Source organism: Pelophylax lessonae (assembly GCF_965119305.1).
Source record: "Pelophylax lessonae genome assembly, chromosome: 3".
In the NCBI taxonomy this organism is placed as follows: domain Eukaryota; kingdom Metazoa; phylum Chordata; class Amphibia; order Anura; family Ranidae; genus Pelophylax; species Pelophylax lessonae.
In genome coordinates this window covers 656,815,446-656,829,866 of record NC_138770.1, presented here as the reverse complement: position 1 = coordinate 656,829,866, position 14,421 = coordinate 656,815,446, and the positions used below count along the sequence as shown (strand labels likewise).

Genomic DNA, 14,421 nt, shown 5'->3' with positions numbered 1-14,421 from the left:
GGTAGTGAACCCAATAGCAGACTGCTGCGGATGGACAGGAACATGAACCCAAGATTCCCCAGGGCGCAGAGTCTAAGACCCAGCAGGTGTTCACCAGGGCCTCTAGTGGTGAGGATGGACTTCGCTGCAGCTGGGCCCAGGTCGCGGCCCCTTGGGTCCCCCAGGTCACGCGCCGTAGGGAGAGAAGGGAAGCAGCCACTCAGGACACACAGAATGGAGAAGGGTAAGCCGAGGTCGGGGTAACAGGCAGACAAGGGTAGTCAATGGACAGGCCAAGGGTCAGGGTAACAGGCAAACAGGAATAGTCAGAGACAAGCCAAAGTCGGTACACAGAAGAGTAGTTCAAGCACACGGCAAACAGGGAAAAGGAACCAACACTGTTGAACTGCAAAGCAGGCCTGCAGTGCACTGGTTAATATAGGCTTCCTGTGATGACCTGGGTGGGGCAGGAACAGGAAGGAGAGGTGATAAAAAGGAACCAGAAGTGCAGTCTGACCTCTAATACAGACATGATGGGACAGGTAAGCTTTGCCAAACTATTGCAAGTCCATGACAGTACCCCCCCTCTTACGAGGCCTCCCCTTACCCTGCCTGGGCCCGGGTTTAAAGGGAAACTTCAGATGAAACCTTTTTAACAGACGAGGTGCAAAGACCTTTGATGCAGGAATCCAAAGCCTCTCCAATGAACAAGGTACTGAAGAACGCCTCTACAGAGTCGGGAATCCAGAACTTGACTGACCTCATATTCCTTAGGAATGGGCAAAGGCATGAGGAGACCAGCAGGAGCTTGTGTGAAGGATTTGGACTGAGCACAGACATGACAAGCCTTGACATAGTCTTTGACCTCCGAACGGAGATTAGGCCACCAGTAGTGACGGCTGATGAGCAAGAAGGTTCGGAGAAAACCCGCGTGGCCCGCCACCTTGGAATCATGTCCCCAACTGAGAATCTTAGCTCAGTGGGGACAAAGGTCTTACCAGGAGGAATTTTTGAGTCCAGGGTGGTAGAATGGGCAACAATGCATGAAGTTGGGGCAATCGGCTCAGGTTCAGGAGTGGACTCCTTGTCCACAGTGTCAAAGGACCTGTGGGGAAGAATCACCTCATCTGATTTCTTACAAAACACATCCCGGTACTCGCTGTATGCAGCGGGAAGGTCAGAAGATACCGATGGGGTAGCAACCGGAGGTCTCTTCTTTGGAGTCATCTTGGAAAGGCATGACGAGAGACATGAGGGGCCCCAAGCCAGGATCTGCCCAGAGACCCAGTCCACATGGGGAGAGTGGAGCTTTAGCCAAAGAAGGCCCAATACAATGGGAGTAGAGGCTTTGGGTAGGATGAGAAAGGATATCCACTCCTGGTGGAGAATCCCCACCGACATCCTAATAGGTAGTGTCTGGAAGCGAATAGGGCCCCCTGGAAGAACAGTGCCATCAATTGCCGAAACTGCTAATGGCGTAGAAAGGGGTGAAAGGGCGAGTTTCAAAGAAGAAGCAGTTCTCCAGTCCATAAAGTTGCCGGCAGCCCCAGAATCCAGATATGCAAGGATTGAATGGGGAGAAGTGCTTACATGAAGGGACACCGGAAGAAGAAGACGGGAAGGCGACGCTTCTGGGTTCAATATTCCACCTTCTAAATGTATTACCCGAGCGTTTTCCGGGCGAAGCGAGCAGGAGTCACGAAAGTGGCCCTTGCCTCCACAATAGAGGCATAAGCCCAAAGTTCTGCGCCTAGCATGTTCTTCGGGGGTAAGTCTGGTCCGGCCCAGCTGCATAGGTTCCTCAAAAGGCAGAGGATGCTCCGCGGAACGATTTGAGGGGAGCTCAGACTGGCTAGGACCTAGGGAGTGTTGGCGTTTTTTTTCTATGGACCTCTCCTGAAAACGAATATCGATCTGGTTGCATAAGGAGATGACGACATCGTCCAGACCGACGGGAATGGTTCTTCCCGCTAATTCGTCCTTCACTCGGTCAGAGAGACCCTGCAAAAAGGTAGCGACCAGGGCCTCATTGTTCCAGCTCAATTCAGCTGAGAGGATACGGAACTGGAGAGCATATTGTCCCACTGAACGGGATTGCTGGCGGAGACGTAAAAGAGCACTTGCTGCTGAAGAAACCCGAGCCGGCTCCTCGAAGATGTTTTACGAAAGAGGTTTAAGAAGTCGGACAGGTTGGAAACTACCGGATCATTCTTCTCCCATAGTGGGGCAGCCCAGGCTAGAGCTTCACCGGAAAGGAGGGAAATTGCAGCGAATGCGAATCTGCGACAGGCCCAACCACTGGTTGCTCTTGGGGTTGCGGATTCGAGGTTCCCAACGAGGTCTGAAGCTGTTCAAAGCGGGAAGCCAGATCCTGTAGGAATCGCATGACCTGAGTCTGATTAGTTTCATGCGTCTCGAGTCTGTGAACTAAGCTCTGTAATGGATCATCTGAGGGAAGCGGCACGTCAGCCGGGTTCATGGCTGTTCAAACTGTCAGGTCACCTGTGGCCAGATGACAACTGCACCCTTTTGGAGGCAGGGGCGCAACGCAAGGTAGTGAACCCAATAGCAGACTGCTGCGGATGGACAGAAACGTGAACCCAAGATTCCCCAGGGCGCGGAGTCGAAGACCCAGCAGGTATTCACCAGGGCCTCAAGTGGTGAGGATGGACTTCGCTGCAGCTGGGCCCAGGTCGCGGCCCCTGGGGTCCCCCAGGTCACGCTCCGTAGGGAGATAAGGGAAGCAGCCACTCAGGACACACAGAATGGTGAAGGGTAAGCCGAGGTCGGGGTAACAGGCAGACAAGGGTAGTCAATGGACAGGCCAAGGGTCAGGGTAACAGGCAAACAGGAATAGTCAGAGACAAGCCAAAGTCGGTACACAGAAGAGTAGTTCAAGCAAACAGGAAACAGGAACCAACACTGTTGAACAGCAAAGCAGGCCTGCAGTGCACTGGTTAATATAGGCTTCCTGTGATTACCTGGGTGGGGCAGGAACAGGAAGGAGAGGTGATAAAAAGGAACCAGATGGGACAGGCAATAGTTTGGCAAAGCTTACAAGTCCATGACAATGCCTTTTTCCAGCCCATCTCTCAGTTGAACTGCGTGTGGATGTCCCAAAAGTAATTCTATCTGTGTCTCTTGATGGACTAAAAAAATTACAGTTGTTGAAATCACCATAAAATTATTTTCGTGTAGGGACACAGGTCTTTGTTTACGATCATGTTCTCGGTAGTGCTTACTACTACATTGAGGCATGCTAGTAATAAGATGGGTTATTCTTGGTTGGTTTACAGGTTTTTTTTCCCAGTATCCAATCCTCCTATAAGCAGCAGAATAACCAAAAAGTGAAGGACCTCCTGTATCCCTCTATGGAATAAAAAAAAAAATGGATTTTACAGTGGAAACAAAAATCCTATTTTCCTAATGTAATAAAGTAGCAAGTGGATTTATGGGTTGATTGTCCAGAAATTTTAATTTGGGAATATTATTTCTATTGCGACTGAACTTTTTAATGACTGTACAATAGGAGTGTCACAATTTCGTATTGGGACCCTCATAATTTCTCATAATTTAATTTCTTTGTTTTCTTGTTACAGCTGTTATACAGCCTAAAGACCAGGATCCTCCTTTGCTGTTGTTTTTTGAGGCTGTCATAGGCTCCAGTAATTTGGCCAGGCATCCTGTAAATGCAGCACTCACACTGGAGGGAATTAAATGTGCTTTAGCCAATGATAAAGTAGACCTAGTCGTTCATTGGGTAACTCACCAAAGGTAAGAAATACTATATAATTGTAAAGTGGATTAATTTGTATTGTAACGTTTATTGTAGGGAACGTCCGTATTCTCAATGATATTATTACCATGGTTTTGGTCTCTACATATGTACAAAACAAGTCCACCACTAAAATGTTAGGAAAATGAAGAGATGGGGGAATTGTCAAACATAACTCATGCAGTCTTGGGGATCCCTGACTGGTATGTACAGACAGCTGCATGGCCCCGGATTCACAGGCTCTGCGTTGTTGCTTTGCACCGATCCCCACAGACCTGCCGAACTGGGTTGTGTAGATGAGTAGATACAGGGCAGTCTCTCTGCATGTAGCTACAGGCTAGTACAAAAAGATAAACAAATGGATCTTTATGCTATACAGGGCTCAGTCCCTGTGTGAATGAGCCTTAATATGTTGTTTTTTATTTTGCCATAGTTCCACTTTAAGTCCCACAATTCATTGCTTTAGGAAATGTCTAAAGCCACAAATTCAAGGTCCGCTCAGAAACATTACCAATGCGTCAGTACTAAGAACTCTCATTATTTAATCACAGCCATTAATCATGACGGTCTTCTGTGCCCGGATTTGGTATTACTTTGTTATTTTGGCATGACTTTCTCTCACTTTATGGCCAAACTTTGCCAGATGCAATTGCATTGTCCAGTGACACTTCCTCAGTCGCCAATGAAGAAGTGTGGATATAGTGAGAGCACCATAGATTTAGGGTGAATACTGGACAACAAATTGTAACAGTTGCCTAACCAGCGTCCCATACCACTCAAATCCAGCACCGATGCTAAGGTTTATTGTAAGGTAGCCACAGACATGAGACGAACTTTGCCCAATCTGGCTACTTTCAGCCAGATCTAGTGCTAACCTAATATTTATGTGTCCTAGGTAAAACTGTGGACCATTTCCAGGGGAAAATTGTGGACCAACTACTCTTGGGGAACAATTATTGGGACAAGGTCAAGTCACTAGGATCCTATATCCAGGCCTATGCTCACAATGTCCCAGTATACTTGGATGCGTCTGTCCAATATCAGCCAAACATTTCTCCAGTGAGTCTCCAGGCCAGATCCTCAGTGAATCCCCTTAATTTGGCTCCAAGTAAAGCAAATAGGCCCTCCAGCTCTCACTGAGCTGGCACCTCAATGAACTTCTGCAGATTTCAGCTAGGAGTCCAGGAGGGCAGCAGCTCTTGGGATCTTCTCCTCCTGGACAACAACCCTGCTGTTCCAGGCCTCAAACTATTTATGTACTCCTCCGCCACCTACTAGGCATTGTCCTCCAGGAATTAGCTGAGACCACATGTATATTCAGGCCAAAGGTCTGCCTCTTCCAACCCACTACATTCTAGAATCTACTAGAAGACAGGGAGAAGTAGTTGAACCTATAGCCAGTGAGACCCAGAAGAGCCAAAAATAATCAAATATCGCTCCAATGTTTACAAAGGAGCCAAAGAACTAGATTTACCTGAGCCTGTCTAGCAACCAGACTTGTATAAAGTACTCGAAATTTCTACTTGAGTAAAAGTACAAGTGCTCGATCAAAAAGTGACTTGAGTAGAAGTGGAAGTGCTCGCAGAAAAAGTTACTTAAGTAGAAGTACTAAAGTATTCAACATTTTTTTTACTTAAGTATTGCAAGTAGTTTTTTCAAAAAATTTGCTACTTAAGTACTAAAAGTAAAAAGTACCAGTAGTTTTGAAAAAAAAATTCTACTCAAGTACTGAAAGTAGAAGTACAAGTACTGTGTTATGTAGTTATTAAAGAAAGAAGTCAAAAGTTTGAACATCATATTGTTTTTTATTATTTCAAATGATTAATTCAAATGATTAACCTGTGTTTGTTAGTAGTTTCTTGATGCACTTTAAGCGCTGTAGCACCATTTATTTGTTTGTTTCATATTTTCTTTTTATCGGAAAGATTTGGTATAGCAGCTTTTATTATACACAGCCTTTATTTTCGTATGCGCTGATTTACAAATGACATTATACACATTTTTTTGAGCTTTATGCAACCTGCCATCTACTGTTCTGGCAGTGGTAATTTTATTAAAAGTAACGAGTAACTATGCAGCACAAAAAAAAAATATTGGAGTAGAAGTATCGAAATCATCGAAAAAATGTAGTGAAGTAAAAGTAGAAGTAGGAGAAAAAAATTCTACTCTAGGAAAGTACAGATACCGCATTTCGGTACTTAAGTACAGTACTTAAGTAGTTCTACTTCGTTACTATACATCTCTGCTAGCAACCTACTCTAGGAGGGTGCTACACACATAAAAAAAAATAGGTTACTGCACATTATTACCACTCACTGATTGGTTGCTAGAGGTTACTGTGCATCATTACCACTTATTGGTTGCTAGAGGTTACAGCACATCATCTCCCCACTGCCTGCACACTATGGACTGGAGAGGTGAGGGGACCCGTCAATAGACAAAAAACTCCTAGAACTTGCTATTAGCAATGAGCAGAGCACACAGAGCTATGAAGGTTAACTGAGTGCAGGTAGGAACAGAGCCCAATGTGAGCAGTATCCCAAAGGACAGGCTGCCAGAAATAAATGACTAGTCATGTCGCCTGCAGAGTGCAGTGTTGAGGGGTGCGCTGTGTATGGAGTGCAGGGTTGAGGGGTGCACTATGTACAGAGTGCAGAGTTGAGGGGTGCGCTGCGCACAGCATGCAGGGTCGAGGAGTGTGCAACGTACAGTGTGCAGGGTTGAGGAATGCGCTACGTACGGAGTGCAGGGTTGAGGGGTGCACTACGTATTGTGTGCAGGGTTGAGGGGTGCGCTATGTACGGAGTGCAGGATTGAGGGGTGCGCTATGTACAGTGTGCAGGATTGAGGGGTGCACTACTTACAGAGTGCAGGGTTAAGGGGTGCACTTCGCACAGAGTGCAGGGTTGAGGGGTGCGCTACGCACGGAGTGCAGGGTTGAGGGGTGTGCTACGCACAGAGTGCAGGGTTGAGGGGTGCGCTTTGTATGGAGTACAGGGTTGAGAGGTGCGCTACGTAAGGAGTGCAGGGTTGAGGGGTGCGCTACGAAAGGAGTGCAGAATTGAGGGATGTGCTATGCACGAAGTGCAGGGTTGAGGGGTGGGTTGTGCACATCCAAGTCCCCTCTAAATACTGAGCATTCTGAGTTCTCACCACCTAAATAACATCAGCGTGGGGCTAAAGAAGAGCAGCTGTAACTGCTCATATCTGTGGAGTCTGTGGAGGAGCTTTTGCCTGTGTAGAGCCCCCCGCCCCCTCCCACCTCTGCTCTCTCTGCTCTCGTATGGGGAGCGATGTGTAGAGCAGGGAGGGTTCTGAATGGCCATTGGGAGATGAGCGCTGTCACTTGTCAATACAGAAGCAGCGCTTCTGTATTGATAAGTGACAGTAGTGAGCAGCTCAGCAGCCAGGTGGCGGAACTCTGGCTGAAAAAAGCCGTTGGGCAGTTTAGGTTCCAGGGGCAGCTGCTTTGGGCCCCCCTACAATGGCTGGGCTGTGGGCAGCTGCCCCATTTGCCCTGCGTTAAAGACGTCCCTGTCAATGTGGCATGGCATGGAGACGATCAGCCTGTGGCACTGCTGAGGTGTTATGGAAGCTTTGGTTTCTTTGATAGCGGCCTTCAGCTCATCTGCATTGTTGGGTCTGGTGTCTCTCATCTTCCACTTGACAATACCCCACAGATTGTCTAAGGAGTTTAGGTCAGGCGAGTTTGCTGGCCAATCAAGAACAGTGATACCATGATCATTAAACAAGGCATTGGTACTTTTGGCAGTGTGGGCAGGTGCCAAGTCCTGCTGGAAAATGAAATCAGCATCTTCATAAAGCTGGTCAGCAGAGGGAAGCATGAAGTGCTCTAGAATTTCCTGCTAGAGGGCTGCGTTGACTTTGGACTTAAAGCGGAGTTCCGGCCACAAAATCGACATAGTCGATTTTGGGCCATCCGCTTCCTATTTGTCACCTGAAAAAGAAATGGGAAGTTATGATTTTTTTTTTTTTTTACTTACCTTGTAATTGCAGAAAAAAAATACTCACCTTTCTTCCACTTCCTCCCTCGGCCGCGTGGCCCGCGCAGAAGCTGTGCAGGGATGACGCTGCGGCCCCGGAAGTGACGGCGGGGCTGGCGCAGTGCATCGTGGGACCGAAGAGGACGCAGAAGAGGATCACGCTGGCTTTAAAGCTGCCCACACCTGAGATGGCAGCGCTGGAGAAGAAATTTTAAAAGTGAGTATTTCTTCTTGCAGGTAAGTGCGAACCGGGACAGATCAGAGGCTATCCATTGTGGAATGTACTAGCCCTGACTGTCCCAGGGGTATGTTCATTGAATTTTTTTTTTTTTTGTGGCCGGAACTCCGCTTTAATGAAACACAGTGGACCAACACCAGCAGATGACTCCCCCAAATCATCACGGACTGTGGAAAATGTTACATTTCATTTGGAAATCAGAGTCTGGAGGAAGAGTGGAGAGGCACAGAATCCAAGTTGCATGAAGTCCAGTGTAAAGTTTCCATTTCTGTATTAAAAATCCTTTTTTTGGTCTTATATAATATTCTAATTTTCTGACATGCTGAATTTTGGGGTGTCACTAACTGTAAGCCATAATCATCAAAATTAAAAGAAAGAAATGCTTGAAATCTATCACTCTGTGTGTAACGCATCTATATAAAATATATATGAATTACTGAAATAAATTCACTTTTTGATGATATTCTATTTTTATGAAATGCGCCTATATATCTGTGACTCCGAAAAAATGAAAATAGCAATAATTTAAAAAAGACATACGGGAAAACCTACGAGGGATGAAGAAAAACAAAGCAGCAAATCAATTACATTGTTAAAGCATATATTTATACAGAATTTATCTCTAAAAGCATACCCTAAGGTAAAGCTACTCTTTAATCAGAAATATTTCCCTAAGCTGAATATCTGGGTCTGCCTTAGAATCCCAGCTTGTAATCTTCCCTCAAAGGCCAGAGTTGGACAGCTCTGCGAGAGATCAGTTAATGGCCTTTCTCTCTTGCTTTGGCTGCGTAGGCTGACTATGTGCTATGGGGATTCTCTGCATTTTAATAGGCAATACACTCAGTAATCTCTGCAGACTTACCAAGAACAATAGTTTAAGGACCTGTGCCAAAAAATAAGGTTTACATAGCCATCTGACGTATAGAGATTGATCATTTATTGACTGATTATATAATTGTTATTTAATGATTGTTCCTGGTAAATGAAGGTCCTTATTGTCCTGTTTTACCCGCATATTTGTCCGTCCAAGCTTATTTTTTTCTCTCTGTGATGTAGGGTAACATTTTCTGAACCTCTCGGCGATGTGATTTGGGATTATGGAGAGAAAGAGCCACAGCACAAGGTCACATGCCTGGCACTGGCCCAGCTGATCTACAGAAAATGCTCCAGCCTTAGGAAGGCGGCTCTCTGTATGTGTGTACAAGGACAAATCCAGGGAGTCCTCAACTACACCTACCAGAGCAAACGCTTTTTATTAGGTAATCCGTTTTATGAATTAGGGTCATATGTTATCTGTTTAGTATGAAAAAAGATTGCGATAATATATATAATGTGAAAGTGCAGCACTAAACAATAAGAAAAAATAAATGTAAAATATATCCAAACAATTTATGTCATAAAAATTATGAAAAAATTAAGTGCAAAAGTGCCAGTTGTGAAAATAAACAACAATGGTAATAAAGTCCATGTAATACCTGTCAAAGTCCACAGAAAAGGAATAAGGGTCCTGGTGCAATCATGCTGATCGGAGTTAGCAGTACCACCATCCGTGCCTCAATCACCAATGTGTGACAGTTCACCACCAAATTGGGATAATCTGCTTACCAGAGCCTGTGGACTCACATACCATAGCACTGAGTCAACAACGCTTGAGTGGAAGAGTATGGTGTTCAGAAGGCAGCTCTAAGAGTCTCCAATCCTAGCCTCAAGACAGGACCGCCATTCACAATGTTGTATCATGCAATGCGTTGGACCATAGCAATAAAAGAAGCCTCCACATTGTGTAAAGCTGTATCTTTGAGTTGTATTTGGAAAGTAAAACACTACATCGCATCCAAGATACAAGCCCCTTTAACAAGATCCAGCAAGAAAAAATCTATGGAATGCAATGGCCTGAATAGCGTTTCGTCCCTTAAGACACCATCTGGAATCCCCAAATGATGTCTTTGAGGACGAAACGCATCGAATTTTCTCGCTATTCGGGCCATTGCATTCCATAGAATATTTCTTGCTGGATCTTGTTAAAGGTGATTGTATCTTGGATTTGATGTAAGTGTTTTACTTTTTAAATAAAACCCAGTTACATTTATACACTATGTGGAGGTGTCTTTTATTCCTATGCATCGGGACTTATTTCTTTTCTGTGGACTTTTACAGTTATTACATGGACTTTATTACCATTATTGTTTATTTTCACAACTGCCATTTTTGCATTTTATAATTTCTATGACCTATATTGTTTGGATACATTTTACATTTAATTGTTCTTAACGTTTAGCACTGCACTTTATATACAGTATCTCACAAAAGTGAGTACACCCCTCATATGTTTGTAAATATTTTATTCTATCTTTTCATGTGACAACACTGAAGAAATGACACTTTGCTACAATGTAAAGTAGTGAGTGTACAGCTTGTATAACAGTGTACATTTGCTGTCCCCTCAAAATAACTCTGAGTGGAACCTGTCCTGTTAAACCACTGTATTCAGGGTCTTGGCAATCTTCTTATAGTCTAGGCCAGTGATGGTGAACCTTGGCACCCCAGATGTTTTGGAACTATATTTCCCATGATCCTCAACTACACTGCACAATGCATGAGCATCATGGGAAATGTAGTTCCAAAACATCTGGGGTGCCAAGGTTCATTATCACTGGCCTAGGCCATCTTTATGTAGACCAACAATTCTTTTTTACAGATCCTCAGAGAATTATTTTCCATGAGGTGCCATGTTGAACTTCCAGTGACCAGTATGAGAGAGTGAGAGTAGTTTCACCAAATTTAACACACCTGCTCCCCATTCACACCTTAGACCTTGTAACACTAACGAGTCACATGACACCGGGGAGGGAAAATAGCAAAATGGGCCCAATTCGGACATTTTCACTTAGGGGTGTACTCACTTTTTTGCCAGCAGTTTAGACATTAATGGCTGTGTGTTGAGTTATTTTGAGGGCGAAAGCAAATTTACACTGTTATACAAGCTGTACACTCACTACTCATTTCTTCAGTATTGTCACATGAAAAGATATAATAAAATATTTACAAAAATGTAAGGGGTGTACTCACTTTTGTGAGATACTGTATACTATCGAAATGTTTTGTCCATTGTAGTGCGAGCAGCTTCGTATATAATTTGAATTAGCGCGGTATTCTTTCACATACAGTATGGGAAAAGAAAGATACATTTAAAGCAGCAGTAGACAACCTTAAAGGGATGGAGATCTACCTGAACAACATGGGACAAGTCAAAGATCACAGCCACAGTGTCACCTCCTCACACCTGATTTAAACCTCTAATTGCCGTACTACCATGTCACAATTATTGGCATTGCATGGCAAACATGGGTTTAAATAAGGTGGTGAGGAGGCAACATATCGCCTCCCCACCACCTGTCAAACACACTCGGATCACTTTTGTAAAAGCAGCAGCAGTGCCTGCTGCACTTGTAAATGAGCCCTTAGTTGGGCCTAGGAGCAGCGGCACACCTAGGGCTCACGTACACTTAAACTTGAGGAGTGGTAAAACACTGCGGTTGAGTTGCGTTTTTTTCGCCCCCTATCCCCACCCCCTTTAGCTGCTGAGGCAGCAGCCAAAGATGTACACATGCCGGAGCAGGAATCAAGCCCCCTAATACTTACGGTGAGTGCTACCGCTGGCCAATCGCATCTCATTCAAGAATATGGGTCCCTCTGCATGGGGTTAACGTCTTAGCGCCAGCGCCTCTTGGCCCTTTAAGAGGTTTATGACATCGGGAGGCAGGGCGTGGCTTAAGATCAAGTGACCACCGTGATCGGTTAGTCAACGATAACTGTGCTGGGAGCGCGCAGTGCATGAGCTCTCAGCACAGGTGTATAGGCAGCAATTCATGCAAATATATGGCCCCTTGGTGCGAAGGACCAGGTGCCAAGAGGCTGCATTTTTGCATATGGCCAGCACCAAGGGGATAAAGCAGGTGCTGAGAAAGCAACACAACACTGCCTGCTTTAACCCCTTATTTGCTGTACTGCACAAGGTTGCACGGCACTTGCAGAGCGGCCTTATTAACTTGAAAGGGTCATGCTTGGCAGGTGCTGCACCCACCAACCATGAAAGGGCTTATAACTCCTGCTGTGGTTGCAAATTGTGTACACCCCTGACCACTGCAGCTTTACCACCCCCCCGAACTGCAAATGTAAACGGACCCTTACTGTTCTGAGCCCCGTATAAGGCTGCTTTTACATTGAGGTGCTGCAGAGTACGTGCAACGTAGGGCATCTGCAACTTTTTCGGGTTAGCTGTGCTTTGCCATAGTCTTCTATTATATCCTGCAGTTGTGGTGCAGTTTCTGAAAGTGCACCAAAACTCCTGCATTCAGAAAATGCACCAAAACAGCAGGATATAATAGAAGTCTGTGGCTAAGCGCAGCAAACCTGCACAGGTATGCCGTTCCTTCAAAACGCATGCGTGGTGACGTCACCGGCTGCTGCCCGCAAGAATATCTCCTAAACGGTGCAGGTTTAGGAGATATTCATTTTACCTACAGGTAAGCCTTATTATAAGCTTACCTGGAGGTAAAAATTACACTCCAGGGTTTACTACCACTCTAATATCACTTTAATTGATATCTGCTTTAATGCATATGATGTTAAACAATTAAAAACACTAAATATAATTAAAGCGGTAGTATACTCAGCTTTTTAACTTTTACCTACAGGTAAGCCTATAATAAGGCCTATAATAAGGCTTACCTATAGGTAAAATAAATATCTCCTAAACCTGCACGATTTAGGAGGTATTCACCCTGCATGCAGCTGCTGACACCAAGGGACCTTCAGAGCTCCTTGCCGACTCCTTGTGATGTCATTGAGGCTCCGGCCACTCACAGCGCCGGAGCCGCTGAATTCGGAAGAGACGCCCAGGGAACATGACAGCTCCCTTAGTGGTGTTCGGGCGACCGTGTGGGGGCTTTGTTCTAAGGTAAGTATGCATACTAGCACATTATGCCATTGACTTGCAGGGTTTTTGTTTTTTTGTACGGGGATACTACCGCTTTAAAGTGGAGTTCAACTGGTTTTTGTGTTTATTAAAAGTCAGCAGCTACAAAAAAGTGATGTGTCCCAGAAGATTGCAGGGAGGGAGGAGGAGAGGAGAACTTCCGCCCAAAACCGCCTAGGCGACCTGAGCAGAAGTGGTAGCGGGTACCTGTCAAAAACTAGGTACATGCTCCCCCCCAAAAAAAAAAATGCCATGCCAAATGTGGCATGTCAGGGGTCAGGAGACCTTAAAGTGGAAGCCCACTTTTGAGTGGAACTTCGCTTTAATTTAAGCAAATGATTGGTGTGCATAGATTACACCACATCCTTGCTTTTTAGGTATGTAAAAAAGTGCCAAATTACCACTTATGGGATATACTGCTAAACAAATGAAGCTGAAATACACAGTATTATATTCTCCTATTAGTATTATGGTAGTGAGGTCCACGAAAAGCACCAACAATCTGAAAACATTTTATTAGTATTATTGGTTAATAAAGACCTTGTATGTTTTTCATACAGATGATTACCTATTTCTCCTTAAGAAATGTCCCACCATGGAGCTTATTAATGCTTTGACCAAAGAGTGGGATGGGAGGCCAGCTGCACTGTCTGTAGGTCAGGCTGTGTTATCTCTGCTGTGCACAGATCATAAGGAATATGGATTTAAACTGCTGGAGAACATCAACCAGTGTGGAGAAGGTAAGTAGACCATCTTGGGATTTAAGACAAGCTTATTTTTTTATTTGCTCAATGCTTAGAGAAAAATTCTTGGTATGCATATGTTTGCATAGTTACATTGGTCTGGCTTGGACTATGTACAGCATATACCAGGGATCCTCAAACTACGGCCCTCCAGCTGTTGCACAATTACACATGAGGCATTGTAAGACTCAGACATTCACCGACAAGACTAGGCATGATGGGAATTGTAGTTCCCGAACAACTGGGGGGCCATAGTTTGAAGACCCCTGGTATATACCATACCTGTAGGATCCCTCTGGAAGCTGAAAATCACTGAAGTAGACACCACCACTCCAATGATCTCCACTGGCTTCCAGGTGCCGTGCTGAGTGACTGCTCTACTGCATTGTGAACACAGGAGGTCGATCACTTGGTACAGGCCCCATTCAGAAAATGCTCTTCATTTTTTTTAGTGAATGCAAAGCATTTTCTGATTAGATGAGGTGGAGAGGCAGGAAGGTGACATCACGCTCCCCACCTTGTCCAATCAGGGAATGCTCTGCATTCATTGAGAAAATGAAAAGCATCCTCTGAATGGCTCCTCTGGCAAGAGGTCGACCTCTTGTTTTCACAAAGCTGCAGAGCAGGCTGCTCGGCACAGGAACTGATAGCTAGTGGAGATTGCTTGATTAGCAGTGCCTACTACAGCGATTTCCAGCTTCAAT

At 45.0% G+C, this 14,421-nt stretch overlaps 1 protein-coding gene across 1 annotated transcript in view; it reads left to right on the top strand.

Annotated features, from left to right (window-relative positions):
- Positions 1–14,421, top strand: part of CLHC1 (clathrin heavy chain linker domain containing 1) — a 61,305-nt gene that overhangs the window by 39,164 nt on the left and 7,720 nt on the right. Inside the window, exons 9-11 of the mRNA XM_082252622.1 lie at positions 3,579–3,753; positions 9,053–9,255; positions 13,535–13,714. Coding sequence (XP_082108748.1) covers positions 3,579–3,753; positions 9,053–9,255; positions 13,535–13,714 — 558 coding nt within the window. The remainder of the gene's footprint in view (positions 1–3,578; positions 3,754–9,052; positions 9,256–13,534; positions 13,715–14,421) is intronic.